Below are 20,016 nucleotides of genomic sequence, written 5' to 3'. Positions count from 1 at the left end.
GAACTTGAAAAAAAAAAAAAAAAAACCAAGCCATTTTAGAGTGAGGTACTGACCTGATACCCCAACGCCCTTGAATACTTCAGTGTACTTTTCATACAAACAAGGGTATTCTTGTATATAACCACAATACAAACATCAAAATCAGTAAATTTAACATCATTTCATTGTGACATCTAATTCTTAAATGCCATTCACATTTAATCACTTCTTGGCCTTTTGGCTAAGATCAAGTGCAGATTTCAGTAGTTGTCCCAGTAGAATCCTTTATAGTAAAAGAATCACACATTGCATTTAGTTGTCATGTTTCTTTACTTTCCTTCAGTCTGGAAGAGATCTTAAGTCTTTCCTTGATTTTCATGACCTTGACACTTTTGAAGATCACAGGCCAGATATATTTTTAGAAACTCGTTTCATTTGGGTTGGTCTGACGTTTCCTTAGGTTAAGCATCTCTGACAAGACTATCATAGAAGTGATGCTGTGCTCTTCTCAATGTATTCTAGCCATTCCATTACTGCTGTTATCACTTTGATGACTTGATTAAGGTTTTGCCAAACTTCTACTCAAATGTTATTCTTTTTCCCTTTGCATTTAATAAATATTTTGTGGGGAGGTACATTGAAACTGTGTAAATACCCCATTTCCCATGAAATTTTTATTTATTCACTCATTTATATTCATATGGACTCAAGGTTTCCTGCATTATTTGATGGGTTAGAATCTGGTAATATCATTATTGATTTTGATGCTCAAATAACCCCAGATTTGGCCAGTGGAAGCCCTTTCAAGCTGGCTTCTGTGTCCCTTTGACATTTCCCCATCATTCTTGGAGCACATCTTTGCTTTCTGGCATAATAAGATGTTCCAAGATCATCTTGTACTTTTTCTGCCCTAGCCCTTGGAATTGGCTGTTTCTCTCAGGAGCCTTGGTTCCTTTTAGAGGAGAATTGTGTGTTTAGAAGCCAAGGTCTGGGTATTAGGTGTGCTCATTGCTATTGAGGTGTGGCTGCTCCCAGGCCTTTTCAGTAAACATAACTAGAAAATGCGTGTGTGTGCGTGCTAAAAGTCAGGTTACATTTATACTTTATATATTTCTATATTGAAAACCTTGAACTTACATAAATATCTCCAGTTCAAATCCAACTCTATAGAAGTCATGCTAGTTTTCTGTTAACTTTAGCTGTGAGAAGCCACACTTTTTCCTGCCCTCCCTATTTGCCTTGGGCACACAGGTTAGACACACTGCTCCTTCACTCCCACCCCATGTGGATGCTGTTTTCCTCTTTCACCATGCTTTCTTGAGATCACAGTGCCTATACTGGTGGTTCTCTACTTCTTTCCTCTTTCAGCTGCCCTGTTGGGACTCTGACTCACCATCATAGTGGGCAACCCTTCCCCCACCCCACATGGACAATCTCCTCATACCTGTGTGGGAATCAACACCCACTCTAGGGTGCCATTATGCTTGGACATACTTCTCATCCTCTTTGGCTCTGACACCTCAGTTGGGCTGCCCTCACACGGCCTCTCTTCATTCTGCCTGTGATTTACCCCAGGCCTGGCTGCGCCATGCAGGAATACCCTTCTCCCCTGACCCGGGCTCTGACTTCCCATTCCTAAGATGTCATCCACTTAGATTGGACTTCTTATGCCAGGCCATCCCTCAGCATGGATGTCCTCCCACCCCACCTATGTGCTGACATCCCTTGCCAGGTCACCCTGATTCATAGGGACACCTTCCTCACCCTGCTCAGGCTCTGACATCCCACACTGGGCCGCCACCAGCATGGACATCTAACAACTTTATTCAGAAAGGAAACAGGACAATTTAGCGAAGGGGAGGTCTTTACATTTTTGAAGGGCAAAAATGTTTATCAAAAATGCAATAGATACCGTCTTTGCAAATGCTATTAATGTGATTGAAGAGCCTAGATTTACACTGCAGCTCAGCATACGAGAAGATTTGTTAGGACTGTATGGAGTACTGCGCATCGCTGAGGGGTGTTCACGTTCTGTGTCTCTTCTCGGAATGCAACTAAACCTCTTCCAGTCGCCTTGCTTCCACATCGGGGCTTAAGAATCTTTCCGTAAGGGTGTATGGAAGGTAAAACTTTGCGACTCCATTCATAGTAATATCTGTGTGTATCTTTATTAATCTGATCCTGAGAACATTATTGGAAATGAAAGGTTAAGTGTAGTCTTGAAATGACTTGTTTGTATAATTACACAACTAAATTAATCATTTTCTAACAAGTCTTAACAATGACTGCATTCTCCTATGGAGGTGTTAATTTGTAATAGGTTAGAAAGCAACCTTTGATACAGCGTTTTCAGCCTGGAAAAAACGGCTTTCAGAGTCCACTGAAACAAATGGAGACTTGTTGGAAATATTAACACTACCTTTTTGCTTGTTTGTCTAGCTTAAAGTAAACAATGTTTATTAGGTGATCTTTGCTAGCATGTTCTGAAGTGTCTACAGTTTCTTTTGACCATGTTGTCAACTTTAAGACAGTTCACTTGGTATGAATTTTGAAACATTATACCTCAGCCCCCTTAGCATATAAGTTTGTAACTTAAGAAACACTGTGCTGAGGCTGGTTTGCAGTTTTGGAGGCTGTGAAATGAGTAAGGGGTCCTAATATTGTGTGCATTTCAGGTCTGTAGTTCTAAATTACACTTAAAAGGATGAGGGCCTAATATTGTGGCATGGTTACCATATGCAGCACAGATTCATTTTGTGAGGAGTTAGTGTTACATTTTTCTCCTAATCTCATATGTTATAATTGAAGAAAAGTAGATCCTAATTGAAAGCTGATGATCCAGCAGAGTGATCAATAGCATGATGCTTTGGGAAAAAGCCATTAAGCTTTTCTGCTGCCTGTATATTGTCAAAGCCTTTGTCTGTTTCATGACTTCAAGCTGAGTGTACTTAATCATTTTGAGAACAGGCCCTGAGCAACGAGCATGGCCCTTCCAGTGAATCACTGAGAACTGTGTTCAGCAGAGAGGTATTGAATAGAAATGTTCTCTGGGCTTGCTCTCAGCCTTCATTCTCCCAGAAGCCCGAATTGAGCAGACATCCCCTTCTTTCAAACACGTTTTAGCCGTTTGTGTCTGTCATTTTTCTGTTTTTAAGAGCTGAGGTTGTTGTCAATAGGTGTGACTTCTTGATACCTTTGACTCCAAAGGGAAACATCTTTAAAGAGTAGTTGTTCGGTGTAAGCAGTGTGTAGTGTGTAAATTACCTGTTGTCAGAGAAAGAGAAGCAGTTAGTGGAAGCTGGAAACTACAAGTCAGATGTTGGAGGAAAACTCATTCATGAAACCTTTGTTGTGCCAGGTGTCAGACTAGGCTTATGAGAAGACACAATTGGAGCCCTCAAGAAGCTGCCAGTCTAGTGGGAAGACAGGTATTTTATCTGAGATACACCAGTTTTTCTCAACCTTGGTTGCACTTTGGAATAAGTTGAGTTAAATACCGATGCCTGAAGATTCTGATTTAATTGGTCTGGCGTGTAGACTGGGCATCAGGATTTTTAAAAGCTCCCCAGGTAATTGTAATTACATTAGGGTTGAATGTGGCGAGAGCCACATTGAATGTAGAGTGGGAAGCACAGGTGCACTGGGAACATAGAGAGGGTCACTTAATCCAGTCTAGGCTGTGAGTGTTGGGGGTTGCAGAAAATGTCCCAGAGAGGAGGACACAGCTGAGCTGAGGATTGATGAATGAGTTTGTCAAGTGAAAAAAATCTGGAAAGACCTTTCCTTAAAGAAGAGCAGCTGAATAATTTAGGCTAGTAAAGTGATTAGTGCCTTTGGAGTTAGTTCTGTGCTGATTCTGCTGCTTGCTCACTTTGTCTTTGGCCAGTTTATCCTCTGTGAGCTTCAGTGTCCTCATCTCTAAACTGGGTGGTAATAGTACCTATAGTATTATTGAACACTAACTGAGATATAATGCATGTGAAGTGCTTGGGATCACACCTGGCACCTAGGAAACAGTAAGTGGTGTTAGTAGTATGGTGATGGTATTATTATCATAGAATTAGAGCTTGCATAGTTTGTTTAGAGAGCTACAAGTAGTTCTGTATGGCTGGATCTTAGGGGGCAAGGCTGCAGGAGGTGAGGGCGGGAGGCAAAAAAAAATATTCTTGGCAGGTGGACAGTGTTCCAGATCACGGAGTGTGTAGGAGAATAAGGCAATTAATAATGGGATATCATGGCAGAACCAGGACATTTCCATGGTAATATGTTAAGATATATCATGAAGTGTTCTGGGAAAACTTGGGTCCGTATTGGAAAATTGGCTCTCAATGTGGTATTCTCAGCATCATTATGTGTACCAAATTAGCAGTGAGTGTTAATAGGACAGAAATAGGATTTTCAGTTCCTTTAGCCAAGTAGTTAAAAATATTGAGCATCTTGAAGAGTAATGAAGAAATAAGCAGTCCCAAGGTGGTCGCAGAGATACTCTGGAAATTTTTGTGGTCTTAATTGTTTACAGGCTTATTGAAAATATTAATTAAGGGTTGCTTGGTCATTTGCATGTAGAGGAGATACTTTTAAATTTATTTTTTGATTTGCAGAGAAGTAGAAAATGCTTCCATCTGCATTGGCTTCACTGGCCCTTAAAATAACTTATGTATATTTGTTGGTGTGTTATATAACTTGTCACAACATTAGTCACCACTTCTTCCATAAGGCAACATGTAAACGGTCATGGATAAGCATGACTATAACTTATAATTATAGACCAATTTGTTCTTAGCATTTTAGTCAGTTTTTTCTTTTCTTTCTATTTTTTTGAGAGACTGTCATAATCTTTGGCTCCATATAATAGAAGTCTGCCAGCAATCTGAACCGAGTAAGAATCTTAGGTGGCTTTATTATTCCTTATTAGAGTGAGGCAGTAACTATGGATGGCAATAGTAGAAAGAAAGTAAGCTTCATTATTTCTACAAGTGCCTTTTTTCTTTGAAATGTATTTTTTATTGCAAAAGCACTGTTGAAATGATGGATTATGGTGGTATACCGTATGCTTATATTGTATGCACTAAATTATTTGGAATAATTTCATTTAACTAGATCAGTATTTCTTAAAGTGCGGTCACCGATCCAGCAGCATCAGCATTACCTAGGTACTTGTTAGAAATGCTGATTCTGGCCGGGCGGGGTGGCTCACGCTTGTAATCCTAGCACTCTGGGAGGCCGAGGCGGGCGGATTGCTCAAGGTCAGGAGTTCAAAACCAGCCTGAGCGAGACCCTGTCTCTACCAAAAATAGAAATAAATTAATTGACCAACTAAAATATATATATACAAAAAATTAGCCGGGCATGGTGGTGCATGCCTGTAGTCCCAGCAACTCGGGAGGCTGAGGCAGTAGGATTGCTTGAGCCCAGGAGTTTGAGGTTGCTGTGAGCTAGGCTGACGCCACGGCACTCACTCTAGCCTAGGCAAGAAAGCAAGACTCTGTCTCAAAAAAAAAAAAAAAAAAAGAAATGCTGATTCTTGGATCCAACCCCAGAAACTCTCCAGGTGATTACCATACATGCCACATTTTGAGAATCATGGAACTGGTTGATCATTTATAGAAATCTTTTAGACCTCACGACGGCTAGTCTGTACTTCCTTTATTCCTTAGACATCTAGGTGGGGATGTTGATTGGACAACTGGATAAGGGAATCTGGAGTCAGGGAAGAAGTCAGGTTGGAGACTTTGGAGCATGCTAGCATATGCATGGTAATTAAAGGCAAGAGACTGAATGATATCACCTAAGTCATGAGTGTAGACAGGGAGAGTAGGAGAGTAGCTAACATGAAAAGGAACAAGCAAAGGAGTAGCCAGTAAGGTAGGGAGGAAGAGGACTTAATAGAGAATGATATTCTGGACAGCAAGGGAGAAAATGTTTTAAGGAGTAGGGTAAATAGATCAGCTGTGTACAAATGCTGAGTAAGATGAGCACTGAGAATTGAGCATTTTAGCAACGTGGAGGTCTTTGGTGACCTTGACGAGTTATTTCATTGGTATGGTGGATTCAGAAGCCTGGTTGAAGTGTGTTAAAGAGAGAAAGGGAGAAGAAACAGAGACAGTGAATATAGACAGTGTTAGGGCATTCTTCACTGAGAGAGAGCTGTGCAAAATACCCTGTGGCACAGGTTGATGTGTTGGTGCTACAGTGTTTTAAAATTTGTAACACCTTTGCATGCTCACGTTATCTCAATTTTTGAAATGCATAAAAATAAATTAAAAAATGGTAATTTTAGTTAAAAAAAAAGTGTGGAAGCTCTGAAGAACCTCCATGGCAATCCTAGGGTCCTGTAGAACACATTTTGAAAGCTGTTATCTTAATCCCAGAGGAGTGAAATTCTGAGGTGAATTTCAGCCAGTTGCAAAATAGGTTCAAGAAAGACATTTTTAGGTTTTAGAGGGAATCTTCCTGATGTTCTTCAGATTACACTATTATTCATGAAAGATGACTTTAGAACATTCCTTTCTTTCATCAAATGCTCTACCTTGAGATCTCTTGAATGAAAGGGGTGTTTTCATATGACATTTTCTACAAATGTTTGGTACCAAAGGATGCTAACTTTGTAAGTCATTTTGTACCCTCTTGCAGGTAAAAAAGAGCACAAATTTTTTTAAAGGCCTCTTTGAAACTTCAGTTTACTTTTTTTTTTAAGTTAGATACTCTGATTTCGTGTCTGTTTTTTAAAATAACTTATTTGACAAGGTATATTTAAATATCCTGAATTTTAGAGTAGCCAACTCTATGTAAAGCAAAAGCCCATGTTTTCGTTCACTAAAGAGATGATGATCCTTTACAAGAGAAATAAGTAGATCTCTGATTCACAAATCACACATTTTTTTTTTCTCCTTCCTAAGGAAGTAGGGGGAGTATTACCATATTTTATTGAATCTAAGATGCCACTATTTATAAGATGAACCATTATTTTTTGTGTTACTAAGAAAAAAAAATTGCTGCCATTTAGAATTATAAAATGCTGTAGGTTGTAAGAGATAGGAAAATGTGGGGGGGCGAAAATTTCATCTTAGAATCAATGAAACACAGAATTTGAGAGCCAGGAGGTGTGAGTTCTGGTCCTGCTGTGTTTCTGACTGGCTGTAGGATCACAGACAAGTCACTTAGACTCTCAGTGCCTCAGGTTACTTACCTGTGTTGTTAGAGTACTGCCTGGCACACTCACCCTGCAGGATTATGATGAGGATGAAGTGAGACAAGTGAGAATAATTATTTTGAGAAGTAAATTCTAGGCAGACTTAAAGTTATTTATTTGTTGTAAATTAACCCTTAGATATGATTAGGCAGCTCAGAAAGTTTCTAATTTGATCTTTGTTGTCAGGTTTAAAATAGAATTAAATTATAGATATTTGAAAATATAACATTCTCTTCTGCTGAATAACTTTTATTCAATCTGGAAACAATCTTTTTATTGTAGTTTTTAAATTAAAGAGAAAATGCAAAGATAATATAAGCATGATATTCTTATTGAGAATTAACAACTACTAACATTCTGTTAGTGCTGGAAGTGTTTGTGACATAAGGCAAAAGGATATAATAATGAACATTCATACAGTTGCCATTGTCAAGACTGGTGAAGTCCCCTTTGTGGGAATAGTGTCTTACATTTAGATTAGCATCCTGTCTTCACAGTAGTCTAGTGAAATAGGGCTATTTAACTGTTTCTCTTGTTTCAGTCTTTAAAACTTGTAATTAAATAAGTTAATTTTGTCATATGAGTGTTTTATCCTGGAATATGGGGGAGAGGGCTTCAAGGAGTTGCCTCAATCTGAGTTTCCCCAAAATTCTGCCTCTGGCTTTTTAGATCCAGCTGTGGAAATCGGAAATATGACATTCTGTGAAATCACAGTAATAGCTAGCCTACTGTGTGCCAGACATTGTGCCTAGGCAACTTCTGTGTGTTTTCTTTAAGTTTTACAGTAATTCTTTTGGCTAGGTGTTTTCATTTTGTAGATTAGGAAGGTGTGGCTAAGAGAAGTTGAGTAACTTGTCCAAAGTTACAGGGTGATTAAGTTGTGAAGCTAATGATTTTAATGACGATCTGCCTTGTACTGCAGCCCACGTGTTCCGTGCTGCCTCGTTCCTTGTCAGTAATCATGATCTGTTTCTTTTGTAGGCAAAATCCAGAGACCACGTTTGAAGTATATGTTGAAGTGGCCTATCCTAGGACAGGTGGCACTCTTTCAGGTACTTTGCATGTTTGATTATGATATGGCGTGTTTGTTTATTGTGTTAGATAGCCATGCACATGGGATAACATATGAATAATATGAGGAAACTGTTACTTATCTTTAAGTATGTGTAAGTGCCTTTTCCTTTTCATTTGTGCCCACATCATCCTGGGAAGAATGGAGGATAAAATAGTTTGAATTAAGAGTTCAAGCATAACAGGCTTGAAGTATGGCTTTGTTTATTGTATTTGTTGGGTCTTGGTTTACATCTTTCACAGATGCCTGGAAGTCAACTATTTAGTGTGAAATACTGTCACCTTGCTAATGAGGAAGGCTTAGAGTTAGGTTATAGTATGTAAAATAATATAAAGGGAATTCTCTGCCACTAAACTGGAAGGAGATGTTTGAAATGGACTTAATTTAGTAAATTTTATGTCTGCTGGTAAAAGGAGGTTGGAAATTGGTTGAATAAAACACCTCCTCTGGCTTAACTTTTGGACTAATTTGGATATGTATTCCTGGACAAGAGAGTCTTCCATAAGGTTAGGATATCTTGTACAGGCAGCGTATATCACTTCCTGACCTAAAATCTTTCTTGGTTAATGAGAAAAATAACCTTATGATCTGGTGTTCTTTTTCTTGGTGCCTTAAGAGAGTAATGCATTTTGTTTAAGGATATGCTAAGGACTCCTGGTCCACACACACAAACACCTGCATATATTATTTGGTGTTTAGGGAGAGTAAATATACTTGGATTAGAAAACTTGGAGTAATCAGGGTTCCAATGGTAGTTACACTATTAATTGGCTTTACAACCTTGGGCATAGTCTCTCTGTTTCGTTATTTTAATTAGATTGTAATAATTGTGAACATAGCTGCCTTTTATTGAGTACCTGTTGTTCTGCTATCCTACATGCTGACACCTGTGGCGACAATCCTTACATTACAACCTTTAAAGGTAGTAGTCACATTCCCATTATACCTATGAGAAAATAGAGTCTTAGGTGAAATAACATACCAAGAGAATATAGATAGCTACATGTGGGATAGCCAGGATTCTTGTTTCAAGTCCTCTTCCCTTTGATAAGTTGCCTTCTTGAGGGCAGTGACCACACTGTACACATCTCTCCATGTCACCAGAACTTTGCACAATGTCACCAATAGTTGTTACCTGAATGGATTTCCCTTAATAGCAAATGTGGGTAACTGTGTTCCAACTTCTGGATTATCTAATGAGGGCTGTGAAACATACAATTTATAGTTGTCTTAGAAGTAGAAAGTTAACATCCAAGTTAATTTATACTTTTTATTGTGCATGGAGACCATTGGGTTTTGAAGGGCATTTTGCCGCATTTGCTTTATTACCACCCCACCCCACACACAACATTTTTGCTGAATCATTAAAGAATAAGTTGCAGACATTATGACCCTTGTTCATCCCTAAAAACTTCTGGGTATATATCTTAAGGATAAGGACGTTTCTTATCTATTTCTAGTATAGTTATCAAAATCAGAAAATTTAACATTAATATAATGTTGATTGTCTGCATTTAAATTTGGTCACTGTTGTTTCAATGGTGTCCTTTATAGCAGTTTCCCCTGAATCCAGGCCAGGATCATGCAATCCATGTAGTTTCTGTATCTATTTAGTTTCTTTCAGTCTGAAATAATTTTATAGCCTTTATTTGCCTATTTTGACATGTTTTTGAAGAATTTGGGTTTGTTTTGTGGAAATTTCATGGATCTTTATCTGTCTGATTGTATCTTCATGATTAGATTCAGGTTATGGATTTTTGGCCAAAGTACCTCAAAAGTGATACGTGTCTTCCTTAGTGTGTAATATCAGTAGGCATGTGATATCTGTCTGATTGTTTGTGAAAAAATTGCATAAAACTTATATGTGCAGTTTAATACACAATTATAAAGTGTGTAGCCATGTTTACCACTATCCAGGTTAAGAAATACAATGTTGCTTGGTTCTAGGAAATACTGGTCCTGGTAAGAGGGACCGCCGCCCTGGCTCCGTGCATTAGAGGCCTCTGCTATGTCCGTTGTCTGACAGTGCCCAGTCCCATACAGCAAGGAGTCTCTGGGGCGTACCAGACATGTCTACTTGGAACCTAACCCTTCTATCCTAGACCATGCTTTGCGTACCCAGGATCTCAGAATTGCTTACCCAAATGGCTCTGAGTTTATTTCCAGAGCCTGTGTGGGTCTCTTCTCTGGGGTCCATCCTCTTGAAGGTAGACTGTGTGGCTGGTAAATACACCCCTAGGCCTAAGGGTTCCCTAAGTGTAGCTGTTGGTGGGGAATAGGGTATGGGGTAGAGGTTGTGAGTGAGGTAAATTGCATGCCTGTGTGTGAGGTCCCTTGCAGTGAGGGATGGGGAGGGGTCAGTGGGCAGTGAGCCAGTGGCCAGTTTTCCCTGTACCACCACTTTTCTGCATGAGTTCTAAGGAATCCAAAAATTCTCAGTATGAATCTGGCCTTCTGGGTAGTTATGAAGGTATATTCTTCATGACAGGAGGATAGAACATATTTAATAGTTTGTAAGCTTGTTTTATAACTTGCAAATACTTAAATATTAGACATAACTGTGTGGGTCTCTATTTGTACCCTTGCCTGGGCCCTGTCAATGTTAGAGGTGGGTTTGACCAGCACTCGAGAGGCCCCTCCCTCCCTTTCTTCACAGGTAACTACTATCCTGACTTCTATGATAATCATTTCTTGGTTTTTCTTCATAGTTTTGCTACATAAGTAAACTTCCTTGAAAAACATAATTTCATTGTGCCTGTTTCTGTTTATAGAAACAAAATTATTCTGTATGTAGTTTTGCTGCTTTTTTGTTCGATTATGTTTGCACAAGTCTTCCAAGTTGTATGGAACTACATTCATTTTTTTATCACTGTGTAATATACTATAGAATTACATCAGAATTTAGTTATCCATTCAACTGTTGACAGCATTTGAAATTGTTTGCAGTTTTTGGCTATGACCAGCAATGCTGCTGTGATCTTTCTTATACATGAATCCTGGTGCATGTAAACATACATTTCCATAGGATATATAACATACTTGAATATTGGGTCATGTCAAACCTTCAAAATTGATTGTGCTAGTTCACACCCCCACCTGCAGTATGTGGTAGTCCTTATTGATCTACAACTTCATGAACCCTTAGTACACAGTTAAATTTGATTTTTGCCAACCTGATGGTTTTGCATTTTTTTGATGACTAATGAGCTTGAGCACCTTTTCATAGGCCTCTTGAATATCTCCTTTTGTAAAGTGCCTATTTAAGTGTCTTGCTCATTTTTTAAATTTAATTTTCTACCTTTTCCTCATGGTTTATGAGAAATTATTTATATATTATGGTTATTAACCAGTTGGTTATATGTCTTGCGAATATCTTCCATTCTGTGGTTTGTCTTTCACTCAATGGTATCTTTGATGAAAACTTCTTTGTTTGAATATATTAACAATATAATTTATCAGTATTTTCCTATCCTGCAGATACAAAGTTATTTTTCAGTATTTTCTTCTAAGAGAGATATAGTTTTGCCTTTCATACGTAGGTCTTTAATCTACCAAGGATTTTTGTTTTCTGTTAGATGATTAATATCCAGAAAAGTTAAACTTTAAATTTGATTCTTCTTCATGATTTTCAAAAAGCGGGAAACTAAATAAAGCTGACTTCCGAAAATATGCTATGCCTCTACTTAAAACATTTTATAAAGTAATCGGGTACTTCATATCATACCTAAAAAATTACCTGATGGTATTAATAAAAAGGTGACAGATGTGAGATAGGCCAGTAAGAAATATTACTAAACTTTAAGGACAGTTCTTTTTTCCATTGATTACTTTTCATGTCTGTGCTAATGAAGACATGTGTTGAAAACTACCCCTCATGTATTCTGTGCTCTGAAGAGTATCTCATGACATCTGTGGAAGGGACATGTGATCTGTCAGTTCTACTTAGAAATTGTATTAAGACCCCTAACGCTGAATGGAACACTTTGCAAAGATTGTGCAAATAAAATTTGGGTGCACAAACCGAACTCATGGTACTTACTTTGAGAATTCATAAGAATTTCTAGTTAACGTGTTACCAGTGAATACACTGTCACTTAATATTTGATTTTAGGTATCTTTTGTCTGCTTCTACAGCCGCCTTGTTTGTTTTTAATAAAACTTGTAATGCTTGCCTTTTTCTGATATTTAATGTATTATTTTTGCCATTTTAAATGATTGCAAAGAATCTACTTTAGTCTTTGTTCCTTGGATCTGCATCTCTGATCTATGCCAAAGTATCTGAACAAACTTAGATATAAACCTTACACTGTACAGTACTAGTGTCTGGGCATAATCTTCTCTTTGAAGTTTGTTTGCGTCCCCCTAGAGGGATTAATTCCCCACTGTGAGAAGGTGGGTTAGAAAGCACTGAAACTACTTTATGGATCTTTAATTGGAGGATTTAGTATACATTTTGTTCTATAAACTTCTGTGGGAGTTTCATTCTTACAATTTTTCCTATACTGTGGTATGTTCTCGTAAATAAAAATATGTATTAAAATTTTTCTCAAGTTATTTAATACATATTGACAGATTATCCTGGTGTTTTTTCCATTCATCTTTAAATTTTTAGTAGCTTGTTTTCTGATTAGTTCTTGAGTATGTATAAAACTTAACATTTTTTGAAAAATTATAAAGAAGAGAAAAATCATCATTCAATAACTACTGTTGATGTTTTGGTATGTTTATTTCCTTGTCTTTGTGTGTGTGTGTGTGTGTGTGTGTGTGTGTGTGTGTGAGAGAGAGAGTGTGTATGAATAAATAAAATACATAAACTTTTTTCTTGCTCTCCTCAGTTAATCGTTAAGCTTTTTCTAAAATTACTAATATAGCTTTATAAAAATCATTTTAGTTGCTGTGAATTATTACCTCATGTTTATGTACTATATTTACTTATAATTAAGTCTTTAGATTGTTTCCAAGGTTTTCTTGTTGTAAATGATGCCAGTGAACATCTTTGTGTATAATGCTTGTCATTTAGGTATGTGATTTTAATGCTTTAAAAAGAAATTAGGTTGTTTTAAGTAAATCTTTGATCTACTTTGTTCTTAATTTTTTTTAATACTTTTTGCCACATTCTATTTTGTGCACTCTAATTGATATATTTGTTCAAAAACCCACCCTTAAATAGGGATCCCAGAGAACCAAGACAGTCACCTCAAGTTGTGAAAGTTCCCAAAGCTGAATTCAGCCTGTGTGACCAAAGGTCTCAGAAGAGGGTGCTCTTGCAAGAGAGATCAGCCTGCAAGGTCCCATGATCAGATGGTACTGGCATGCAGAAACTCTGGAATGCATTTCAAACACAAGTGTCTCATTACAGCTGGCATCTCTGAGCCTGCTGTGGGCACTCTTTTTGGGCAGACGCTTAGCACTGGGAGAGTGGCAGCATCAGGTTCTTCAGGGCCATTTGGCACACCAGTGTCCCCCTGTCTGCACTACTCCCAGGATTTTCAGTGCATGAGCCCAGTAGCCACTTTTTAGAAAGAAGGGGATAGTCAAGTAGAGAAACTGTTGTAGGAACTCTGTGAAAGGAATCTGTAAGACATGGTGCTTTGGTTGCTGAGTTTTTCAGTTACCTTTCCTTAAATCTTTACTTAAAATCTCTTTTAAAGAGATCCACATTTCTGTATTAGCAGTCTCATGAAGAAAACTGAGTCTTTGCCAACTTAAGGTATTGAGAGCCAGATTTGAAACTTCAGCTTTCATTTTACAGGACTGTAATTGTGGTCTAGGAGCCTTGCCTGAATATCTGTGGTCACAGTGGATACTCAGTATTATTAAACATTTTTAAAAAATTGACTAAAACTATGTTTGTCTCTTTAGGAGTGGTGTTGGGGGGGGTTCTTTTAAGAGTCAAGTTTTATTATAGATTAAAGTATTCTTGAAATATTAAATCATCATCTTATTCCTTTTCAGTAACAGTAAAGGCAGTGAATCACAGCAAGCTTGAATAATGGTAATAAAATAGCCAACTTTTTATTGAATCCTTCTTATGTCCCAGTCACTTCTCTTAGTATTACTTTCTTTTTTCTTTTTTTTTTTTTTTTTTTTTTTTTGAGACAGAGTCTTGCTTTCTTGCCCAGGCTAGAGTGAGTGCCGTGGCGTCAGCCTAGCTCACAGCAACCTCACACTCCTGGGCTCAAGCAATCCTACTGCCTCAGCCTCCCGAGTTGCTGGGACTACAGGCATGTGCCACCATGCCCGGCTAATTTCATATATATATATATATTAGTTGGCCAATTAATTTCTTTCTATTTTTATAGTAGAGACGGGGTCTCGCTCAGGCTGGTTTTGAACTCCTGACCTCGCTTAGTATTACTTTCTTAAACCTTGAATAGCTCTCTGAAGTGGGTCTTATGTTTGAGGAAACTGGAGCTCAAAGAGGTTAACATGTCCCGATTGGACAACCACCAAATTGTAGAATCAGCATTTTAATTTCATTCCTGTGGCATCTTCCAAAAAATAACTGGTTAATGTTACTGGCACATGTAGTGGTTAGAAAAGTCAGATAATGTTAATGTGGGGGAAGAGAAATCATGCCGGTACAGAAAATTGGGGGGAGATATAGTTTTATTCATGAACTATACAAAGGATTCTTGTGTTTGTTTTGTTTTTTTGGGTTTGTTTTTTTGCTCAGCCTTATTAGTTCAACTTTTCTTTCTTTCTTTATTTTTTCTTTGTTTTTTCCTTTCATTTTTCCAGTAAAAGTGAATCCATTTTATGGAATATTAAGGGTCTGTACTGGTAGTTGTGTTGTTTGGACAAATTGCCACTTACTCAAAATACATGGATTATTAAAAACATTTTTGTAAATTTTCCTGACTCCAAGTACTTGACATGCTAGTTAGATAAATACCTTTTTTGGGATAGAGATGTGGAACCTCATCTCAGTGTTTAAGCTGATTTAAAAAATGTAGTTCTAGCTTTGAGAATTTTATAATGTACCTTGTCTCTTTTTCTCAAGATTGCTATAATAATGATTATTTCTTTAAACTAGAGGTGAGCCTAATGAGAGCTCATTATAATAAAGCTTTTGTCCACCACCTAATGAAGTAAGAAGTATTATCCCAATTATACTGGTAAGAAAAATGGGGCTCCATGAGGGCAGAAATTATGTGTTGCTTATACCTATATATAGGTATAAGCTTCTTTGAAGCAGATTCCAGATTTCTTCTTGTTCCTAAACAGTGCAATTTAGGGGCCATCTGGGCATAAGTTATGATATACAGGTTTATATATATTCATAATATTTGTTTATTCATGATAGTGTGGTTCTTCTTGCTATATTGGTGGTTCACAGTATTAGGCCTTTGGCTTTCTAGGTAGACCAGGAATTCGTTGATCTACTAAATTTTAAAATCCATGTGAGTAATGAGTTTGTTGAATTTTTTTTTTAAAGTATCTTTTAAATCACAATCTCAGGACCTCGTTTTCTTAACTGTATAAATGGAGGCACTAGTAGTACATACTTTATGCAGTTCAAAGAATTAAATGGGAATGCTCAGTGCACAGCACATGAAATGTTCTTTATAAATAGAGCTGTTGTTATTTTAAATTATTATTTTTGTTTAAGGCAGGAGTTTGTGTTTGTCTAGAACTCTGCTATTCTGCAACTGTTTTCAATTTAACATAGCCGAAGAATAGAAACTGAAAATAAATAGACAAAGTAGATTTCTCAGAGTCCGTCTATTAAAACTTAAGTTCTTTATTTATGGAAAAGCCCTTAGCTAATGCTGTAAGTGCTTTAGTATGCCCTGAGGATTTCCCTGTGTTATATTGCTCAGCACGGTCACTGATCATGTTGATGACATTAAATCATTGTATTCGTCAGGATCCTTTTCATCGGAAGTGGCAGAAACCCAACTATCAATAAATCTGATTTGAACAAAAAGGGGAATTCATTGGCTCTCGACACTGAGAAGTCTAGTGGTAAAACTGGCATTGGTTTCTGCTGGATCTAGGTCTTCTACTGAGGTTTTCAGAGATTTGCTGTATCTCTTGGTTCTTTGTCTTCTGTGCTGGGTTCATCTCTGGGTAGGTGCTCCCTCTATGATGGCAAAGATGGTTACTAACAAATCCAAGCTTATATTCTATCAATTTAGCCACCCAAATAGATAAAGAATGTCTTGTAGTATTTTGAGCCTTAGTCCAAGGGCTGGTTATAGTAGGTAGGCCCTGTTTGGGTCATCTACCCATCTATGAACCAATGACCATGAATCCTGGTAGGTGACTCTGAGATGTTGATTGGAGGATAAACGAGTGTGTATGTGGGGGGACTATTCACTGCCACCTGGATCCCACAACCTGAGAATGGGGCAGGGTGTTCCTCAGAGGAAAATCTGGTATTATTACCAGGGAGAATGGCAGCCAAAACAAATGTCCATTGCAGCCATTAAGAAAATGTACTCAAAATATGCTTTTCAAAAAAGCAGTGAGATATATAATCTAGTTTGGAAATATTTATAACTAAAATGATAAAGTTTCAATGCTTAAAAATGTAAATCTTTAGGTTTCTTAAACTGCCATATAAGGCTGATATCCCCAGGAGTCTCCATGACGTCTAATTCTTTAATCACCTCTTCTTTGAGCATTCATTTTAGACTGTGGCACACTGTGTGGAGTGCTAGCTCTATAAAACAGGAACTAGACCTCATGTTTTCAATGCTTAGAAGACCTTTTAAAAAAATCTTTAGGAAGTTGCATTCTAGCTTTTGAACTTCTTTTGGTATTATTTCACAACACATTTTGCATTTCCTTCTTTATGTTACATTGAAAATATGCAGTCTGCTCAAAGGCTTTCATTAGAAAAAGAAAACTTTACTAAAGATACCACTATGAGCTCGCTTTGCCCAGCAGGAGACTTTAATAAATTGCTTGATTTAAAGACAATTTTCTTACCTTTAATGTGTTCTTAGGCATTAGAATTTTTGCTATCACGAAGCCTTATTTGAGGAGAAAATAGATGCAGATAATTTGCTAGATTATAACAATGTCATTAAATATTTTCTTGGATAATTTGTAATAAAAACAATGTAATGGAAAGTCGAGGCTTTGAAATCAGATTTAAGTTCAGATTTCTTCTGCCACTCATTGTTTGGTCTTGGGAAAGTTATTTAAACTAAGTTCTAGTTTGCCCATTGTTTAAATGGCACTCCTATCTACTTGGCAGGTTGTTTTATAAATGAAAGATAATATGTATTAAAATGCCTAACACAGGAAGTAGTACAAAGTAGGCATTTTTGTGGTGACTTAATTTAACATCATCCTTAAGTTAAAAACATAAAAACCCCAAATTCCAAACCAAAGCCAAACAACAAAACTTTCTGCAGTTGTGATAGTGAGATGAAATCTTCTTTCTGATAGGATTTATTTAAATTCCTTTTTGAAAGTATTCAAATATTACAATAATAGTAGTTATTATTATATCAATGATATGAAAACTTTATGAAAAGAAAACTGCCTGAACTGACCAATTTTCTTTTTCAGAAAATGTAAGATTGATTTTGAATTGTTCCCAAAAAAACACACTTTAGGCACATGAAAAATTTAAAATGATCAACCTATCTTTATTTTTCCTGCACTCATGTGTTACATTTAAAATTTAATAAGAACCCAATGATCAATCTTCATTTACCACAGTTTTTACTTAAACTGTCTACTTGTGAGAAGAGCCAGATGCTGAGAAAAGTAAGCTAGTATCAGAGATTTATTAAAACAGCCCATTTCTAGAATATAGTCTATTGTTAGTGTATATTTAGCCCAGTTTTTTATCCCCAGCAGTAATGATCACAGATATTCAGAATGATGGAATTGGAGTCTTGAATATAAAAAGATATTTCCATTAGTTTTTTAGGTTGTACTCTGAAAGGAAAATTGACAAAAGTATTTGGGAAAGATTTTCTACAAAGGCTGAAATGAAAAATATTTTTATCATGGCCCTCAATGAAGTATAAAAATCAGCTAAGCCCCCACCCCTAAGCCTCCCAAAATATAATTAGTGAAATATGGTTGAGAGCATGGTTCCTAGCGTCAGGTTATCTGGATTCAAATTGGGGTGCTCCCCTGTAGGACACATCCTGTATGATTTTGGGCAAATTGCTTAATCTCTCTTCTTGTTTTAGTTCCCTAAACTGTAAAGTGGGGATGATGATGGTAATATCTCATAGTGTTGTGAGGGTAAAAGGGGAAAAAAATTTAAAGAATCATGCACAGGACATGGCACAGAGTACCTCTCAGTTTGAACTACCATTAAAAAAAATAAGTTGGGTTTGTTTGTTTTCATCCTTCAAACTAGAAATTGAGGATCACTGCGAGTCTGAACTGGGGAATGTCACCTGATCCTATTGTGGGCTCTTTCGTTCTGTACACTTGATAGCAGGGCGTTGGGACCACTCCTAAGGCAGTTCCAGGCCCCAAACCTTTGGGGAGGCTTCTTTAGGTTTCTTTCTTACCTTGGACAGCCCTAGCAAGTCCAGTTTAGGCTTTTAAAAAGTTCTTAATCCCTGGGGTGGACCCTGGAACAAGCGGACCTAATTTTTCTTGTGTTTGCTGAATGGGATTGAGTTGACTCGAGTTTTATTTAGGCTTTTCTGGGCCTGCTGCAGGATCAAAGCTCAGGTCTAGACCCAATTTAAGTTGAGATTTAGAGCTGACTATTGCTACATTGTCCTCTTTTTGTTTTGAAAGATTAAAAAAAAAACCACAGTTAATCCATTCATCAATATTTATCGCAAGTGTGATAAGTGCTGGGGATGGGAAGAGGATATTCCAGCAGAAGGAAAAGCATTTGCAAAGCCTTGGAGGGATATTTATTTTTCTTTTTGTTAATCAAAAGTATGACTTTCAGTCAGATTCTAATAAGCTTGAAGGGACCCTGTGCAATCACGCTCAGCCAAAGAATATCAACTTCATGAGGGCAGAGATCTTCGCTGACTTGGTTCATTGATGTGACCCCAGCACCTAGAAGAGTGACTGGTACATGTTTGTTGGACCAATAAATGAGTTGGCACAATTCCAACTTATTGCAGAGAACCTTGGTATTTTAATTAATCTCTGCAGTTTTATTGTTGATTGAGTAGAATGGCTGCTGGATTTGCTATATTCTGTTTTTTAATGGAAATCTGTGGGTACATCTGGGGGAGGGTATTTATGTTTGAGGCAAGAATTCTGTCGTAGTTTTCTCTTGAGCAATTTTTCTGGAAGGTGTTATTCTGCCTTTTCTATGAGCAGATGTGCTTAGGATGAAAAGTTTAAAGGAAGGCACGCTCACGTTCGTCTCAGTAGGCGAGGAATGCCTTTTCCTCTCCATTTAGTAAGTGTCCATCAGACTTCCCAGAGTACAATGGGGCATTTACCCCAGACCTCGGCGGCAGCCCACACTTTTTACATTTTAGACTTTTTCTGCCACCCCTGGGAAACTGCCTGGTGGTCTGGCATCATGGGAATTTGTGTCACTAAAAGCTGTTTCTCCACCCTCTTCTCTAGCAGAAGCAGTGGGTGTAGTGGGAAGAAATTTGGACTTGGGTCTTAATTATAGCTCTGCAACTTATAGCAATCTGACCTTGGGGAAGTTATTCATCTTTTTTGTTGAGTTTCCTCATTTGCAAACTAAGTTTGATAATATTTATCTTCTACGGTTGCTGTGAAGATTAAGTATAATAAAATACTACTGCCTAGTTAGTTTTCTTTCTTTTCCTGTCACATCAAATTATTTTCCATTCTTTCAGCCTCTTGA

General features: G+C 37.4%; 1 protein-coding gene across 4 annotated transcripts in view; it reads left to right on the top strand.

Moving 5' to 3' along the window:
* The window catches only part of DENND1A (DENN domain containing 1A), a 493,327-nt gene that overhangs the window by 33,311 nt on the left and 440,000 nt on the right, over positions 1-20,016 (top strand). For all 4 annotated transcript variants that reach the window (XM_012771853.2, XM_012771851.2, XM_012771850.3 and 1 more), the window contains exon 2: positions 8,153-8,223. In XM_012771853.2, the coding sequence (XP_012627307.2) occupies positions 8,153-8,223 (71 nt within the window). The remainder of the gene's footprint in view (positions 1-8,152; positions 8,224-20,016) is intronic.

Source organism: Microcebus murinus, chromosome 12, assembly GCF_040939455.1.
Source record: "Microcebus murinus isolate Inina chromosome 12, M.murinus_Inina_mat1.0, whole genome shotgun sequence".
Lineage (NCBI taxonomy): Eukaryota > Metazoa > Chordata > Mammalia > Primates > Cheirogaleidae > Microcebus > Microcebus murinus.
This window is presented reverse-complemented; position numbering and strand designations above follow the sequence as displayed.